This window comes from Talpa occidentalis, unplaced genomic scaffold (assembly GCF_014898055.3).
Source record: "Talpa occidentalis isolate TD23 unplaced genomic scaffold, MPIMG_talOcc4v2.1 talOcc4.13, whole genome shotgun sequence".
Taxonomy (NCBI): Eukaryota; Metazoa; Chordata; class Mammalia; order Eulipotyphla; family Talpidae; genus Talpa; species Talpa occidentalis.
Window position 1 is genome coordinate 78,938,177 of NW_023601322.1, and position 18,727 is coordinate 78,956,903.

The 18,727-nt window shown below is 41.2% G+C and overlaps 2 protein-coding genes across 3 annotated transcripts in view; one reads left to right on the forward strand and one right to left on the reverse strand.

The window, feature by feature from the left end:
* Positions 1–18,727, forward strand: part of ALDH7A1 (aldehyde dehydrogenase 7 family member A1) — an 84,310-nt gene that overhangs the window by 6,787 nt on the left and 58,796 nt on the right. The window lies entirely within an intron of this gene.
* On the reverse strand, positions 13,626–17,327 carry TEX43 (testis expressed 43). Of its 2 annotated transcripts, XM_037509434.2 has the most exons (3): positions 17,187–17,327; positions 16,068–16,176; positions 13,626–13,864 (listed from the first exon to the last, which is right to left on the reverse strand). In XM_037509434.2, exons 1-3 carry the CDS (start codon positions 17,270–17,272, stop codon positions 13,655–13,657), a joined length of 405 nt encoding a protein of 134 aa, XP_037365331.1. In that variant the 5' UTR covers positions 17,273–17,327; the 3' UTR covers positions 13,626–13,654. The 2 variants fall into 2 exon arrangements, 1 of the variants encoding a protein (XP_037365331.1); XR_005124739.2 differs by lacking the exon at positions 16,068–16,176 and having other exon boundaries at positions 13,825–13,864; positions 17,187–17,227.

The window sequence follows — 18,727 nt, forward strand, 5'->3', positions numbered from 1 at the left end:
CTGGTGATTCTGATGTATCCTAAATATTGAGAACATCATAGAAGAAAATTTCTAATAGAAATAAATAGGAAACTTAACATTTGTCCCCCAAATTAACCATCAGACACATAAAATAGAGTCATAAGTGTTTGATGAACAAGAATATGGGTGTACGGATGAATGAGAGAGCATGAATAAAATACATCGGCCCTACTTAGCCTAACTGTTATTGTTACATATTGTTGCTAACATATGCATCATATTCTCCAACTACTAAATCTTAAAGCATAGATCTGAATTCTCTTATTTGCAACTGATATTTAAAAAAAAAAAGATTTTATTTATTTTTGCATAGAACTGGTGTGCAGGCCAGAGGTGCAGGGTCACGAGTGAGAGGATTCACCAGAGACAGAGTGGGGAGCACAACAGGCAGATCTACTGACATATACTGCTGAGGGGTGCAGCGGGCGAGACAGGAGAAGAAAAGGAGGTCTGCTGCGCAATGTGGTTGCGAACTCAGGCCGTCTGGGTGATACAGCTGAGACCTCTTGGCCACCAGAGAGGTCCTCTTTTTTTTTATGAACCACATATTTAAAGTGTGATTATTTGTTGCCATATTTCAATATCTGTAAGAAGAATGCTGTTTCCTGGATGCACAAAAGCCCAGGTCCTCAGCCAAAAGTCTTTGCTTTGTGGTTTTATTGTCTTGTTACTTGAGTTAAACTTTTCTCCCATGTAAAAATGAACTGCAGGGGCCTCCCCAGTGGCGCAGCGGTTGAGCGCTGGGTTGCCAAGCTGCCCGCAGCCTCTGCAGCGCCAGTTCGATCCCCGGCTGCCAGGCGAGGGTCCCACATGGCGCGCAGACCTCTCCTGCCGCCCGCTGCTCCCCTCAGCAGTGTATTTCGTCAGTCTGCCTGCTCTGCTCTCCACTCTGACCCTGGTGAATTCTCTCACCCTCCTGTGCTTCTGACTGTACCCAGTGCTTGTATAAATAAATAAATAAATCTTAAAAAAAAAAAATGAACTGCAGGTAAAAGGTCAGGAGTCCATGGTTAACCCAGAAGAATCATTTACAATGACATTACATCTTTCTAATCAGTGAATTTATATAATGTTAATTTCTGACAATCCTAGAGGCAAAGTTATCTCTTGGGCAGCCACACTTTCTTCCAAGATTACTTTCCCTGAAGGTAGACTTACTCAGCAACAAGTCACTCAGAAGATAATGGGACAGAAACATGTTCAGTGTTGTCAGGATTAATTCATTATCTTTGAAATGATGTCCATAAGCTAACCAATAACAAAAACCTTCCAGGGCACCCAATAAATAAGTGGAATCAGAGGTACAGAACATTCCTTTCCTACAGGTAGCTGTGGGGAATGAATGACTACGAAGTCACTACATTTTGGTCACACAATTAACATAAAATTTTATAATTTAGAGTTTAGTAGCTAATAAAATGAAGGAGGAAAACTATTATTTCTTTTTCTTCAAATTTTATTGGTTTTCCAATTTTTTTTTAAGATTTATTTATTTATGCATACAAGAGCTATGGTATAGGCCAGAGTTTCAGGGGGTGAGAAGATTCACCAGAGATAGAGTGGGGAACAGAATAGGCAGACTGACTGAAATACACTGCTGAGGGGAGCAGTGAGCAAGACAGGAGAGGTCTGCCTCGCCATGTGGGTTGCTCCCTGGCCAGCCGGGGATCGAACTCGTGCTGCAGAGGCTGTGGATTGCTTCACAGTGCGGTGCTTAACCCCTTGTGCCACCAGAGAGGCACTGGTTTTCCAATTCTTTACATAACTATATACTTTTGAGCCACAACTTCACATTTCCATGTGCGCACACGCTTCACTCACCCTCCACCACTGGGCTTCACTCACTGGGCCTCCCTGGTGGCACAGCAGGTTGAGTGCAGTGCTGTGAAGCTGTCCAGTCTCTGCAGCACAGGTTCGATTCCCGGCCAGCCAGGGAGATACCCACATGGCACGGCAGACCTCTCCTGTCTCTTCTGCTGCTCCCCTTAGCAGTGTATTTCAGTCAATCTGCCTGTTCTGTTCCCCATTCTGTCTCTGGTGAATCCTCTCACCCCCGCACCTCTGGCCTGTACCCTAGTTCTTATATAAATAAAATAAATCTTTAAAAAAAAAAAGCTCCAGTGCTAATGTGCTGACCCCTTTCTTCACCATCCTCTCCTCCTCTTCCTTCATCCCATCCCTCTGTTAATCTGAGTATTTTTCAGAGTCTATGAATTATTCCCATTGTGTCTACCATTTTGGATAACTAATATTTTTCTGAAAATCAGAAAAATAAAACATGTTACACCACAGCACATAAACTGCTTTAAAAATTGTATAGGCAGCTTGGGGATTGGAGCACAGAGTCAGGGGTGCAGAGTATACCAGCAAAACTTTTCAGCTCCTCTTTATGTCATTCACTTCAGTCCTTCAGTACTCATTGCAGCTGAGCCCTGCAGAGAGCACCCTCACTTCTAAATGTTGCCTGTTTAACCATGAGCCAGCTATCTTGGTTTCTTTTTCCTATGGCAGCTTTCCTATTTTCCTATGGCAGTCTTGTTCCAGGCAATCGAGAGGTCACTTCAAAGACAGCAAGTGTTCTTCCTGGGCCTAGGACCTGAAATACAGCTTGGTAACTTATGAAAAATCTCCCCCCTACCCCGCCCCATTCAAGCTGAGTTTGGATATGTTGGCTCTATTATTTCATTCTAGTTACCCAATTTTATAACCAAGCCTTTCTCTTCTCAAGATAAGCAGAAACAGGAAAAAGGGTGAAACAGGAAAAAGGTGGATGGTAGGCTACAGGGATTTCACTAATGAAGACTGATTGTCCTGGGTGGTGATGGTCCTTATATAACATTATGCTCTGGAAGTTTCGGTTATTGATTGTGTGTATGTACTAAAATATACATAACATAAAATTGACTATTTTAACTATTTTAAAGTGTATCCTTCAGTGGCAGTAAATACATTCACATTGTTAAGCAGCTCTCACTTCTACCCATCCCAGAACTTTTCCCAAGTGGTTTTACAGCAGGAAAATGAAGGGATCACAGGGGACTTTAGCAAGAGTACTCTAGTAGCAATTATGCAGGACTGTCTGAACTGTCCTCATATCTTTGTGGGAAAGGTTAGAGAAAGGCAGGGGGGAAAATTAGGTTATTGAAACAAACTCAGTGCTAGGAGGAGAGTAGATTCTCAGGGGGGATGAAAGAGAAGGTAGCTATGGAAGATTGCACCATGTACTGACCAGGAACAGAGGAGAATGAATGGCTTTGGGAGGGTGGAAGAGGAGCGGGAGTCTGAGAATCAGAGAACTGAGGACATGGGAGTTGATCGTATCAACACTTTCATGAATAGGAGCGACAAGAAAAAAAAGAGTGGCAAAAATGAGGAGCTCAGGGCCTCCCCAGTGGCACAGCGGTTGAGTGCTGGGTTGCGAAGCTGCCCGCAGCCTCTGCAGCACCAGTTCGATCCCCGGCCACCGGGTGAGGGTCCCACATGGCGCGCAGACCTCTCCTGCCATACCCGCTGCTCCCCTCAGCAGTGTACCTCGGTCCTTCTGCCTGCTCTGCTCCCCGCTCTGGCTCTGGTGAATTCTCTCACCCTCCCACACTTCTGACTGTACCCAGTGCTTGTATAAATAAATAAATAAATAAATCTTTTTAAAAAAAAAAAAAAAATATATATATATATATAACTACATGCATTAGCTATCAGTAGTTCCATTTTCCCAATGAGAAACTGAGGGAGAGGGTATGATATATGGAACCTGCTTGAAGCCACGTAGTAACTAGTGGAGTCCGGAGTCTTTGGACTCAGGTCAGCCTGCCTCCAAAGTCCGTGCTCTCTGAAGCACTTTACTAATGGCCTTAAATTTGTCCCGAGAACAATTTTCCTGTTTAGCTTGTTTTCCCTTGCTGTCCCCCTCCCTCCTCTAAATTTAAAATTTTTACTTTTCAGATAAAATTCTATGGTCGGTAAAGGGCTAAGTAAGTACTTAGTTTAAGAGGGTAAAGTTTCCCTTTGATGATAAAATCTTGTAATTGAAAATTTGTTAGTTACAGAGGCACTGGAGGATTTTTACCTTTAACTTCTATAATATCACTATATCTTGAACAGGTAAAAAGTTTTCCCATATTAAAAAATATAGTTTTCCCATATTAAAAAAAAAACAAACAAAACATTTTACAAAAAAAAAAAAACTTTTTTATTGAGCAATGCAACAGAGACCTCTTCTGGTCAAGAAGCAGAAGTATTAGGCAGAGAATCAACTTGGGGGAAAAAAATGAACTGTTAAGGAGAAAGTAGAATATGGAATACGTGTCATAGAAGAGTTGACATTTGCATTGGATTTGGAACTTTGACAAGCAGAATGCAGGGAAGAGTGTATGTGTTCTTAGTAGCAAAAGGATTCCTTCTTTTTCTTCTTCTTTTTTTTTTTAAGATTTATTTATTATTTATGCATACAAGAGCTGGGGTACAGGCCAGAGGTATGGAGGGGGTGAGAGGATTCACCAGAGTAGGGAACAGAACAGGCAGATTGACCGAAATACACTGCTCAGGGGAGCAGTGGGCAAGACAGGAGATGTCTGCTGTGCCTTGTGGGTATCTCCCTGGCCAGGGATTGAACTTGTGCTGCAGTTGCTGCAGACAGCTTCATGGGTTGCGTCTTAACCCCTTGAGCCACCAGAGAGGCCCCATCCTTTCTTCTTTTTCTTTTTTTTTTAACATAGAGTATTTGTTATTACTGTTATTTTTTTACCTATATCCTTTTCTTTATTTTTTTACAAATTTTTCAAATTTTATTTTTATATTCCCCATACAATTGCAACCCCCTTATTTTTACCCCAAACCCTCCTTTCCCCGCCCCCCCCCCGCCATAGTGTGTCTCTGGTTCATAGTTGTTTGTTGATTTTGATTTTCACTTTCTTATAGTTATTCATTTTCCTGGTCCCTTATTTAAGTTTTCTAGATTCCTGCTATGAGTGAGACCATCCGGTATTTTTCTTTTTCTTTCTGGCTTATTTCGCTGAGCATGATCCCTTCCAGCTCCATCCATGTTGCTGCAAATTGCATGTGTTTATCTGTTTTGATTGCTGAGTAATATTCCATGGTGTATATGGACCACATCTTCTTGATCCAGTCATCTATTTTGGGGCATTAAAGAGCTTCTGCACAGCAAAGGAGACAATAACCAAAACAAAGAGAAACCCCACCAACTGGGAGAAAAGTTTTGCACACAACACTAATGATAAAGGACTGAGCACAAAAATCTACAAAGAGCTGATGAGACTCAACAAAAACAAAGAAAATAATCCTTTCTTTTTTTTCTTAATGTGATTACCTTAGCTTTATTTCTTGTTTCCCGCCCTCCTCCACCCCCACCTTCCCACTCACAAACCTGGTAATAGCTATTCTAATTTAATGTAAAGGCTTAAACTTACCATATTGGAATATTGCTCCCATAATAATTTTATACTCTATGTAAACCTAAAACACGAAGAATCAGTTTTACATAGACAAATGTCTCTCAGTGCTTCCTCTCCCAGCCTGGTGACTCTCTAAACCCCCTTCTTTGGATATTTATGGATACTTCATAATGGGCATGTTTGATTATCATTGGTTATTGTGAATGACTCAGGCTTCAGCCCTTCCACCCCCAGAGGTCTGGGAATGGGATTAAAATTCTAACCAACTAATGACACGGTGGGATCTTCTGGCAACCAGCCCCCATCCTTAGGTGCTTCCAAAAGTCACTTCATTCACATAACAAAAGATACCTTTATCACTCTCAACATAGGAAATTCTGAGTTTTGAGCATTGTGAGCCAGGAGCCATAGAAAATCCAGCATATGTGGGAAATGTATTTTTGTCATCTCACTGGCAAGATATATTTATACTATAAATCACAATGTTGCCAATGTCCTGCAGCATTCCTATTCCTCAATCCTGTGAAATGGATTGGCCTCCAGGTGTTGCATCAGATTTGAATTCCTAGGTTTGTGGTATAAACCCAAGTAAATATCTAGAATCTTTTTTTTTTTAAAGATTTATTTATATATGCATACAAGAACTGGGGGTACAGGCCAGAGGTGCGGGGGAGGGGGTTGACAGGATTCATCAGAGACAGAGTCGGGAACAGAATAGGCAGATTGACTGAAATGCACTGCTGAGGGGAGCAGTGGGCAAGTCAGGAGAGGTCTGCCACCATGTGGGCCCCCTCCCTGGCCAGCCAGAGATCAAACAACTCCTGTCTCAGAGACTGCGGACAGCTTCATAGGCTGTGTCTTAACCCTTTGCACCACCAGGGAGGCCCAGTATCTAGAATCTTAACTTGAATACCTTGTTCAAAATTAACTCATTGCAGTCTAATTTGTAATTATTTTCAGTGGAAGAGAAAGTAATGGAGACACACTTAACAAGAACAGAGTCCTATGAGTGCTTAGATAGCTGGAAAATGCTGAGGTTGGGCTGCCTGTCACTGTTAGAAGCCAATTGAACAGAGACAGGAATTGAATCTATAACATACACTTTATTGTCAGAAAGCTGGCAATCTGAGAGAACAGGGGTATTTTACCCTAAAAGCCTGCTCTAACATCTCATCTCAAGCTAGCATTTTTCTGGTGAACTAAACAAAGACAGTTACATAAGTGGGCCTCCCATCACAGCAGCCCATCATGGCTGGTGCACTTGTCTTCATCATGTCCCCAGAGGTTGTTGTCGCCTCCTTGGTCATCTTGACCCGGGTACACCCTGTTTTCCTAGGCCTGTGAAAAACATTGTTTTTCTGATGGCATCAATATTCAACAGTTTTTCAGGCATCATTGATACAGGAATCTCACTTCAAAACAAGAGTTTTAGGTCAAAGAAAACAGATTTTAATCACATAAGTGTTTGCATGTAGCCTATGATATATGTGTATGTGCAGATTCCTATACTAGGTATGGGTGTCTTTCCCTTCCTCCCTAACCTCTCTCACTTATTCTTGAGAAGTGGGTTAATTGGCTCAGGTCTATTTTAGAGGTAAGGTAGCATTAGGAGATTATAGAAGCTTAGTGAACACTGAGGTATTTGAACCAGGAACCATTCTTTCCTGACCCCCTCCCAGCTTGTCACAGTAGAAAATCTACACCAGACTAGTGCAGCTAAAAACAAAGGGTTCCTCAAATGAAAAAATCCAGAAATAAACCTACAGATTTACGGTCAACTAATCTTTGACAAAGCAAAGAATATGCAATGGAGCAAAGAAACTTTGTTCAATAAATGGTGCTGGGAAAACTGCGTTGCTACATGCAAAAGAACGAAGCTTACCTATTACCTCACACCATGCACAAAAACCAACTCAAAATGGATTAGAGAACTAAACGTAAGCCCTGAAGCCATAAAATATATAGAAGGAAATATAGGTGAAACACTACATGACATACACCTCAGCAACTTCTTTAAAGACTCATCACCCAAAGCAGTCATAGCGAAGGCAAAGATAAACAGCTGGGACTACATCAAATTAAAGAGCTTCTGTACAACAAAAGAGACAGTAACCAAAACAAAGAGACACCCGACCGACTGGGAGAAAATTTTTGCACACAACACTAATGATAAAGGACTGATCACAAAAATCTACAAAGAGCTGAAGAGACTCAACAATAACAAAGTAAATAATCCAGTCAAAAAATGGGCAGAAGAGCTAAAAAGGAACTTCTTCAAAGAGGAAATGCAAATGGCCAACAAGCATATGAAAAAATGTTCAGCATCATTTGTAATTAGGGAAATGCAAATCAAAACTACAATGAGATACCATTACACCAGTGAGAATGGCACATATTAAAAAAACTAGCAGCAACAAATGTTGGCGAGGATGTGGAGAGAAAGGAACTCTCCTGCACTGCTGGTGGGAGTGCAAACTGGACCAACCACTATGGAAAACTATGTGGAGATTCCTTAACCTGCTAAAGATGGAGCTTCCATATGGTCCAGCAATTCCACTCCAAGTGACACAGAAACATTAATTCAAAAGGGCACCTGCACCCCTATGTTTATAGCAGCACTATTTACAATAGCTAAGCTATGGAAACAACCCAAATGCCCAAAAATAGATGACTGGATCAAGAAGATGTGGTATATATACATAATGGAATATTACTCAGCAATCAAAAAAGATAGACTCGTGCAATTTGCAGCAACATGGATGGAGCTGGAAGGGATCATGCTCAGTGAAATGAGCCAGAAAGAAAAAGAAAGATACTGGATGGTCTTAACTCATAGCAGAAATTTAGAAAACCTAAATAAGGGACTGGGAAAAAGACTAATTATAATAAAGTAAAAATCAAAATCAACAAGCAGCTATAAACCAGAAACACACTACTGGGGTGGGAGGGAGGGGAGGAAGGATTAGGGTCAAAATAAGGGGGGTGGGAATTGTATGGGGAATATAACCAAGATGAAAATGCATACATTGTGCAAAAATGAAAAATGTTGTAAAAATATATAAAATAAAAAAATAAAATTATACAATTAAAAAAAAAATAACAACCAAAGGGTTCCTCTCCCCATGCCCCTATTTCAGGTAGGTAGTTCATTAACTTTTCTCATCTTGTCCCCAGCTTCCACTTTCTGAAATGAAGTTCCAGGCAAATATAGCTAAGAGGTGGGGGCTCCCTTCTTCTACTCCCTCACTGGATGGAAGCTGCACCCAGGGCACAGAGCCACACTCAGAATACTGGGACTCAATTAGCCTTACCCAGATCATAAAGTGATGATTTCATCCTGGGAGAAGCAAGCTGAGAAGATCTGAGATTTCTGTCTTCCTCCACTGAGCACATAGCTCCTAGAGTGGGGCATGTCACTTAGAAAGAAGTGCGCCATTATCCTTGCTCATAGTTCCAGAACCATAGTTCAGAGCAGGCCATAAAGCAGATAGCATCTAAATTTTTCTCAAAGGAATTGACTTCATTTGCAACTGTGTGTGGCAAAGTTCAAGCCTAAGTATACCTTCAAAAAAAAGGAAGGTTGTGGTAAAAAGCATTTTTGGGAGATTGGTAACTGGAGATGCAGCCTAAACTACAGTTTACCTGAGAGAACCAGAAATAAACAGCCAGGAGGAATCTTCCTGGAGTCAAAACAGATCACACTGACTTTGAGAACTACACATTCTAATATCCAAAATTTGATCAGATTCCTTATTTTTGTTTTTTTTTAGAGAAATTTGTTTCCCAGGCCCTTGTTGAAGAAAATAGAGTAAATCAGTCCACAACTAGTAGAGTTTAACAGCTTGATGTGGTCATGGAAAGAGATGGTCTAAGAGCCCTGCCAAGGGGCCTCCCTGGTGGCGCAAGGGTTGAGACGCAGCCTATGAGGCAATCCACGCCACGGCAGCATGAGTTCTATCCTGGCCAGCCAGGGAGCAACCCACATGGTGCAGCAGACCTCTCCTGGCTCTCCCGCTGCTCCCCTCAGCAGTGCGCTTCGGTCCATCTGCCTGTTCTGTTCCCCACTCTGTCTCTGTGAATCCTCTCACCCCACCGCACCTCTGGTCTGTGCCCCAGCTCTTGTATGCATAGATAGATAAATCTTTAAAAACAAAACAAAACAAAACAACAAAGAGCCCTGCCAAAAGTACTATAGTCTGAGGGTGGCTGTGGATAAAACCCAAGGCTCAGGCTCTGAGGAATATCACCAAAGGATTTACCAGCTGGGAAGTGGGGAGAAGCAGAAAGGAGTGATTTGATTTCACTAAAGTAATCCAGCCAGTCAAAACAAATAAATAAATATATGGTAACGTGCCTTAGTGGGTGGAAGGCTGGATCATAGCCACAATTGCAACAATATATTTTCTAAAATAGCCAGTTTCCAATAAAAAATTGTAAAACACACAAAGAAAGAGAACCATGGGCCTCCACTGATGGCGCAGCGGTTGAGCGCTGGGCTGCGAAGCTGCCCGCAGCCTCTGCAGTGCCAGTTCGATCCCCAGCCACCTGCGAGGGTCCCACATGGTGCACAGACCTCTCCTGCCTCACCTACTGCTGCCCTCAACAGTATATTTTGTCAATCAGCCTGTTCTGTTCCCCGTTCTGGCTCTGGTGAATTCTCTCACCCTCCCGTGCTTCTGACTGTACCCAGTGCTTGTATAAATAAATAATCTTAAAAAAAAAAGAGAGAGAAGCATGACCAGGAAAATAAGTAAGCAACATGTTTTAACAGATAAAGCCTTCAAAATATCCATTATCTTTAAACTGGTAGAAGAAAAATGTAGGAAATGTGAAGAAAAATCAGTAGTAATTATGACAGATACACCCAACTATATTGACATCATTAAATATGAATGGATGAAACAATTCAATGTAAAGGCAGAGATCATCAAGGTTCAATGATATGCTCTCTATAGAAGATAAACTTGAGATTTAAATGTACCAATTGATTGAAAATAAGATGGGAAAAGATATATCATGCTATATGGAGTAAGATGGAGTGGCTATGCTAATGCAAGCCAAAATGGACTAAAACAAAAAATGCTTGCAGCCTCTACAGCGCCAGTTTGATTACAGCTGGCCAGTGAGAGTCCTACATGGCATGATAGAACTCTCCTGTCACGCCTGCTGCTCCCCTCAGCAGTGTATTTGGGTCACAGCTTCTGTTTTGTTCCCCGCTCTGTCTCTGATGAATCCTCTCACCCTCCCATGCATCTGGCCTGTACCCTGGTTCTTGTATAAAATAAATAAAAATAAAATCTTATAAAAAAAAATGTTACTGAAGAAAAAGGGAGACAGTTTATAACTGTTGAAGTATCCCCATGCAGATAAGGGATCAAACTCTGCCCTCCTGATACCCATCACTGCCCAAACCAGATGGTTTATGCCTGGGCAATGCCCTGGTCTGAACTCTACTGCTGACATCCTCAGCAAGATTGCTGCTAGGAAATGAGTGGAGCTGAGCAGCCATCTTTGTGAGCCTTTAAAAAGGAGAGCGGCATTTGGGCTTTCTCATTTTCATTGGCGCTGCTGTAGAAGACAGCCACCTTTTGGCCAGATATGCAGCAGCCCCCATCCTTCCCTGACCATTGACCTTTGCTCCCTCTCCACCAAGTTCCTCTAACTGCAGCTCTATCAGTTGGTAACTGGACCTTTTCCCTCTCCCTCTCCCCTGTTGGTTAAAATAAAATGTTTTGCTGCATCAAAGTTCCTTTTATATGCATTTGTGGAAGCTGGTGGCTAGGCCCATGCCCAGTGAGAGAAATTTTAAGCCAATGACAGTTTTTACAACCTTTGCCAGTAACATAAAGGTAAAACGGTTGATTCATCTGGAAGATGTAGCAATTACATCTATGTATTTGAAACAGAGTACCAAGATAAATGAAACAAAACCTGACTGAAGTGAAAGGAAAAGTAGATAAACTATAGTAGTTGGTGACTTCAATATTTTATTTTTTTTTATAGATTTATTTATTTTCGTACAAGAGCTGGGGTACAGGCCAGAGGTGCTGGAGGGTGAGAGGATTCACCAGAGACAGAACGGGGAGCAGTACAGGCAGACTGAATGAAATACACTGCTAAGGAAAGCAGCAGGCGAGACAGGAGAGGTCTGCTGCACGATGTGGGAATCTCGCTGGCCCGCCGGGAATCGAACCGGTGCCCAAAGGCTGTGGACAGCTTCACAGTGCTACGCTCAACCCACTGCGCCACCAGGGAGGCCCTTATTTCAAATAATAGATGGCACACAAATTGTTGAAATAAATGTACAGGCCCAAGATGGAACTACTCTTTTCTAGGGTGCTTTGTCAGGAAACCAAACTTAGATAACTTTTATGTCCCTGTAAATGCTGTTTGCCCAGAAATACAGTATATCCTTTCAACTAATCCCCATATGCCTAACCAACTCTGAACTCTGCTTACTTACTTGTACCTTAGTATTTATGCTATAAAAGTTTCCTATCTTCCACCCCATTTTGCAGTTAGAGATAGTTATTTCTTTTTTTTTTTTTTAAGATTTATTTATTTATGCATCCAAGAGCTGGGGTGCAAGGCCTGAGGTACGGGGTGGTGGTGTGTGTATGAGAGGATTCACCAGACACAGAGTGGGGAGCAGAACAAGCAGAGCTACTGAAATATACTGGTATACTGCTGAGGGGAGCAGCAGGCGAGACAGGAGAGGTCTACTGCACCATGTGGATATAAAAATTGCAGATCGAACTGGTGCAGAGGCCATGGACGGCTCCACAGTGCTATGCTTAACCCCTTGCGCCAAGAGGGAGGCCCCTGATTCCAATTCTTTTTTTTTTTTTTTAAGATTTATTGATTGATTGATTTTACAAGCACTGGGTACAGTCAGAAGTGTGGAAGGGTGAGAGAATTCACCAGAGCCAGAGCGGGGAGCAGAGCAGGCAGAAGGACCGAAGTACACTGCTGAGGGGAGCAGCGGGCGGCAGGAGAGGTCTGCGCGCCATGTGGGACCCTCCTCTGGTAGCCGGGGAGCAGCCGGGAATCGAACCGGCGCTGCAGAGGCTGTGGGCAGCTTCGCAACCCAGCGCTCAACCGCTGTGCCACCGGGGAGGCCCTGATTCCAATTCTTGTGGCTATTAACTTAGAAGTGGATATTAAGACTAAGATATTAGTCTTTAGAAATGGAATTGCTAGATCATAAGGTAGTTCCATTTTTAATTGTTTAAGAAACAACTATACTGTCTTCCATAGTAGTGTGCCAATTTGCGTATGATTATTTTTATGTTTTAAGTTATGTGACTCAATTCTTTGGTTAAAGAAATTGATACTTGTGATGTACTAGAATATAGAAAGTACATCTCAACTGAAATTGTATGAGGTATTGTGGAAATGTCTGTCAAACACTTCTAATTACCATACTCATTATTTTCAGTGCCCAAAGTCTTTGGGGGCTGTGTGTTGGTGGGGTGGGGCAGAAAAGAGGGTGTTGGAGAATCAGAAAGGCAGAAAAATAATTCCACCTCCTGCAACTACCAACTATTTCTTTTTGGTCCAAATCTAACACTAAAGTATGGAGGGGATGAAAAATAAAGGAGAACAGAGGAAAAATGTAGCCGAGTGTGATAAGGTCAGATGGTGGGACTAGGTCAATCTGCTTTTTCATAAGTACTTAGAGTAGAATTAATTTCAGTGAGACAGATTTCCTTGCCTCACTTATGTCAGATATGCTCAGTCTTTTTCCTTTGTAAGGTTTTTATAATGTATAAATTATGCAGTTGATGTACAGCCTTTAAAAAGATGGAAACTGGGCCTCCTTGGTGGCGCAGTGATTGAGTGCTGGGTTGCGAAGCTGCCCGCAGCCTCTGCAATGCTGGTTCGATCCCCGGCCACTGGGTGAGGGTCCCACATGGCGCGCAGACCTCTCCTGCCACCCGCTGCTCCCCTTAGCAGTGTACTTTATCAGTCTGCCTGCTCTGCTCTCCACTCTAACTCTGGTGAATTCTCTCACCCTCCCGCACTTCTCACTGTACTCAGTGCTTGTGTAAATAAATAAATAAATCTTTAAAAAATTTTTAAAAATAAATAAATAAATAAAAAGATGGAAACTGTTGATAAAATACAAATGTACTTAACATACAACGTACTTAAACATTTTTGAGAGAGACAGACCAGCAGACAGACAGAAAGACTGATGCACATTATCACTTTATTTCTTATCACACTAGTCGCCTCCTAAAGGCATGGGAAATCACAGTGCTTTGATATTTAGAGAGAGGTGAATGCAGAGGCATGTCTGCAATTTTTATATCTGGAAGGCCTTTCTTCAAGACCAATTTACGATTTTCCCCGTGGCAAAGTCTTTCGCTGTGATCCAGAAAGAGTGTGTCTTCTAATGTGCCAGCATAGATCCCACAAGCATCTGCGTGCTAAGAAAAAAACATCTATTTGTAATATCAAACATCACTTTCTTGTTAGATTAAGAGGGACATTGCCCAGTATTTTTTCTAACTGTCTAAGAAAAGTCTAAGGACATGGCAACATCCCTTTTCTTTGAAAACAATGCTCTTGGGCCTCCCCGGTGGCGCAGTGGTTGAACGCTGGGTTGCGAAGCTGCCCGCTGCCTCTGCAGCGCCGGTTCGATCCCCGGCTGCTCCCCGGCCACCGGAGGAGGGTCCCACATGGCGCACAGACCTCTCCTGCCGCCCGCTGCTCCCCTCAGCAGTGTACTTCGGTCCTTCTGCCTGTTCTGCTCCCCGCTCTGGCTCTGGTGAATTCTCTCACCCTCCCGCGCTTCTGACTGTACCCAGTGCTTGTATAAATAAATAAAACAAATAAAAAAAAAAAACAACAATGCTCTTGTCCTTGGTGTTTTTCAGCCACTGGAAAGAGCAGTGTGGACTGCAGACCATAAAACAGAGTCAGATCGCTGAACATTAGTTTTACTACTTCTATGAGCTTTACAAACTATCTCCATGAGACTGAGTTTTCCTAAATGGGGTTATATAGAGAAAATGTATTCTTGGAATTTAAATAGTGTTGTAAACTAATGTTACTTCGATTAAAAAGAAATATTAGAAAAATTGTCAACTGAAGTGCAAAAACCATGAAAAAATTGTGCTGAATTTTAGCTACAAAGATTAGGGTCAAGAATAAATGAATGTGCAAGTTAGTTATACAAACATTTCTTGCTAGTAATCCTAGCTTGAAATCTCCTCTTATAATCTGTGTATTGTAATACATTCTATTCTCCCTTCAACATCTTACATTTTCTTTCTTTTTTTTAAAAAGATTTATTTATTTGTGCATACAAGAACTAGGGTATAGGGCCTCCCCAGTGGCGCAGCGGTTGAGCGCTGGGTTGCGAAGCTGCCCACGGCCTCTGCGGCGCCGGTTCGATCCCCGGCTGCTCCCCGGCCACCGGAGGAGGGTCCCACATGGCGCGCAGACCTCTCCTGCCGCCCGCTGCTCCCCTCAGCAGTGTACTTCGGTCCTTCTGCCTGCTCTGCTCCCCGCTCTGGCTCTGGTGAATTCTCTCACCCTCCCGCGCTTCTGACTGTACCCAGTGCATGTATAAACAAAACAAAACAAACAAACAAACAAACAAATAAATAAAACATGCCTCTATTAAAAAAAAAAAAAAGAACTAGGGTATAAGCCAGAGGTGCGGGTGGGAGTTGGTAAGAGGATGCACCAGAGTAGTGGGAGCAGAATAGGCAGATGTACTGGAATACACTGCTGAGGTGAGCAGCGGGTGAGACAGGAGAGGTCTGCTGCGCTATGTGGGTCAGCTCCCTGGCTGAGAATCTAACTTGTGCTGCAGTGACTGGGACAGGTTGATAGTGCTGTCTTTAACCGCAGCACCACCAGGGAGGCCCTAAACATCTTATATTTTCATAAGTAAATGCGTGGTGTGAATTTGGGAAATGTAAACTACTGACCGGAGTACTAAATGTAAAATGAGTCTTATCTAGCCTAACCTTTTTTGTGACTCTGAATATATGCAACTTTAAAGAAATACATACTATGTACTACAATTTTCTATTAATGGTACCTACTTCTGATGAGTTTCTTAATACCTGTGGCTGTGTGGAGAAAAAGATACAATTCTGAAATTGTTCAGTATATTTATTTTAAGTTTGTGATTGGGTTATTTGAATAGATAATGCTATTCAACTTTTGCATCCATGTTTATGAGAAAGTACATCAAAATAGTTATTTGGGGTCAGAGAATACTAAGGTGATGGAGGAGGAGAAATGTGTAGATACAGGTTAAAGGGTACAAACTTTTAGTTATAAGAATAGTAAATTCTGAGAATCTAACTACAGCATAGTGACTGTAGTTACTACTGTGTTGTGTACTTGAAAGTTGCTGAGTAGAACTTAAGCATTCTCATCACATACACAGGAAAGAGTTAACCATGTGAAGTGATAGATGTGTTAATTATCTTAATCTTGGAAATCATTCTGTCATGCTTAATGTATATTAAGACATCACATTGTGCACTTTAAATATAGGCATGTTAATTAGCTCTCAAAGTTAAATAAAGTAGCTTTTGTACAGTTATGTATGTCTATCCATAGAAACAGTAAGTGGCATAGGCTTTTATTATGAATATTTAAACAAAATACCTTCAGATTTACATTCCTGAATTTCATGTTTATTTTCCAAGGCATAACATAATGTCTTGGGATCATCCCTTGCCTAAGTGAAAACCGTGGCAAATGAACATCAGTATACCTGAAAATTAGAAAAGCAAGGAGAAAGGATATTTTGTGAGTTAAATACAATTGTTTTAGCGTCATTTCTAGGGAAAGGAGGCAGTTGGGTTCATGATATTTATCTCATCACAGCTGCAGGATAGAGAACTGTACCTTGTTTGAGTCTCTTTTAATATATGATCAATCCGTCAAATACTCAAGTACGGGGAAGGGGAGAGGTGAGAAGAAAATGGGGAAGTAGTGCAGTGACTATGTTGCTGGACTGTGGATGCTATGGTAACAGTACCTAACAGGGGTGGGAGGGGGATCCTATACATCTAAAATACAAACAACAATGTAAACCAATGTTACCTGAATAAAATAAACAGATAAATAAAATACTATAGAATCACCAAAAACACCAATACCATAAACTGGGTATCTCTACTTCTGACTGAATGCTGTCATTTACAATTTACCCAGGATGTTTATTTTAACCTGATTTTTTTTTTTAAGATTTACTTATGCATACAATAACTGGGTTACAGGCCAGAGGTGCAGGGCATGAGAGGATTCACCAGAGACAGAGTGAGGAACAGAACAGGCAGACTGACTGAAATACACTGCTGTGGGGAGCGGTGGGCGAGACAGGAGAGGTATGCTACGACCATATGTGGATTAGCTCCCTCACAGGGGATCGAACTCAGGCAGTTGGGGTAATAATACTGAGACTGAACCGCTAGGCCACCAGGGAGGTCCACCATTTTAAACTGATTTTAAGTGAGAAATGGGCACACTATGATTTGCCTCTCGGGCTTATCTATTGCATAAAGGAATCTCCAACCTGTCACAGAAAACAGTTAACTAATTTAGCTTCTGGATTTAGTACATGTTCTATGCTCAGGTCAGTCTTACTTTCCCAGCAAACACACTGATTCCTCTGAAGATAAGTCCTCTATATTCATACCAAGGAAAGACCCAAATTATTGTCCTCGTTTGAGTAGTCCCATATTGCAAACAAATCCCAAACCTAAAACCCTGTGTCCTTACTTATTAACAGGCTTATTTGAACTTTCTTCAGGACAATTGCTGGCAATTCTTGGTAAGGTAGGACAAATATCTTTCTCTGGAGCCATGACTGGCAGTAATAGCAGAATTCTTGCCTAGAACTTCACTAACTCACTAATCTATTTATGATGACACTGATGCCTCTGATGTAACAATACAACTAGTCATAGCAATCCATAGTAGTTATAGTAGCAGTTGATTAAGTACAGGCTTTAGAGTCATTTTCAATATTTTAATGCCCTTTTTTGAGTAAAACATTCTTTTTTTTTATTAATTGAGGCAACATTGGTTTACAACTCTGTGTATTCAGAGGTGTAGACTTGCACCGCTTCAGATGAGTGCCACCACCCAGACACCCATATTCTCCACCATAGTCCTTTGAACCCCTTCTCCCTTTTGCTCTCCACCCTCCTCCTTCCCTTCTGGTGGCCTTAATTCTACATAGTTCTAGGATTTTGTTTTGTCTGACTCTTTGTTTTCTTTCTCTATATTTCACATATGGGTGAAACCATCAATATTTGTCTTTCTCCTAACTTATTCCACTTAGTATAATTCCCTCCAGTTTCATCCATGTTGCTGCAAATGGCAGGAGTTTATCATTCTTATAGCTCAGTAGTATTCCATCACGTATATATACATCTTAATCCACTCATCTGTTGTTGGGCACTTAGGTTGTTTTCATAATTTGGCTATTGTGAAGTGTTGCAATGAACAAAGAAATGCATGTATCCCTTGAAATTATTTTTGCAAGGAATACTATGTACTGAGGATTAATAAAAAATTAAGGATGCTTGCAGACATCACAAATTTGCCATATACTGAAAAATGTACTGATTTATTCACAAATAATCTCTTCATATTGTCTGCCTTTATATATTACACATGGTTGTGTCCCATTTGTTTCACCACCTATTACTTAGACATATTGAGTGCAGTCAAATCCAGATCAAATTCATTTTATCTAAGATTTTTTATTATAGAATATTTTAGATTATGAAAACTCATTTGAATAAAGGTTACAAGTGAGAATGAGCACTTTAAATTGCTGTGACAGAGATGTAGGGTTATTTGGGTCAATCCTAGTAACCATTAAATAGTGAAGTTAGGCTGAACATGAAGAATTACAGATATACTGGTTATCTGGTAGTATTAACTGACATTTCTGGCAATACTTTGATAGAACTAGACTTGGAGAGCCAGAAAGATTTAGAGAATAATTTAATAAAGATAAAACTTTAAAGAACCTTAAAATTAAAGCATCTATGTAACATTAGGTATCTATAAACATCATATAATATTAGGTATTTATATAACAGGATACAATACAAGCTATAATTTTGTGTGGTTTCCAAATATTAAGGAAATAACTATTGAGGAAAATGTACCAGAGAGGTAGGGAGAAGGGGCAAAACATTGTAGTGTCATAAACTAAGGTTCTTCAAAAAACCATTAGTTTTTCCTAGAAAAATTAGCAGTACTTTTATGTATTTATGGCCTTAAATTTCTGAATGTTTTACAATGTA

Coding starts and splice junctions, on each gene's coding strand:
- TEX43 (XM_037509434.2), bottom strand. CDS start 17,272: ATGGCTCCAGAGAAAGATATTTGTCCTACCTTACCAAGAATTGCCAGC. Junction 16,177..17,186: donor TCAAATAAGCCTGTTAATAA/GTAAGGACACAG, acceptor TCTAATTTTCAG/GTATACTGATGTTCATTTGC. Junction 13,865..16,067: donor TCAGGAATGTAAATCTGAAG/GTATTTTGTTTA, acceptor TTTTTTTCTTAG/CACGCAGATGCTTGTGGGAT.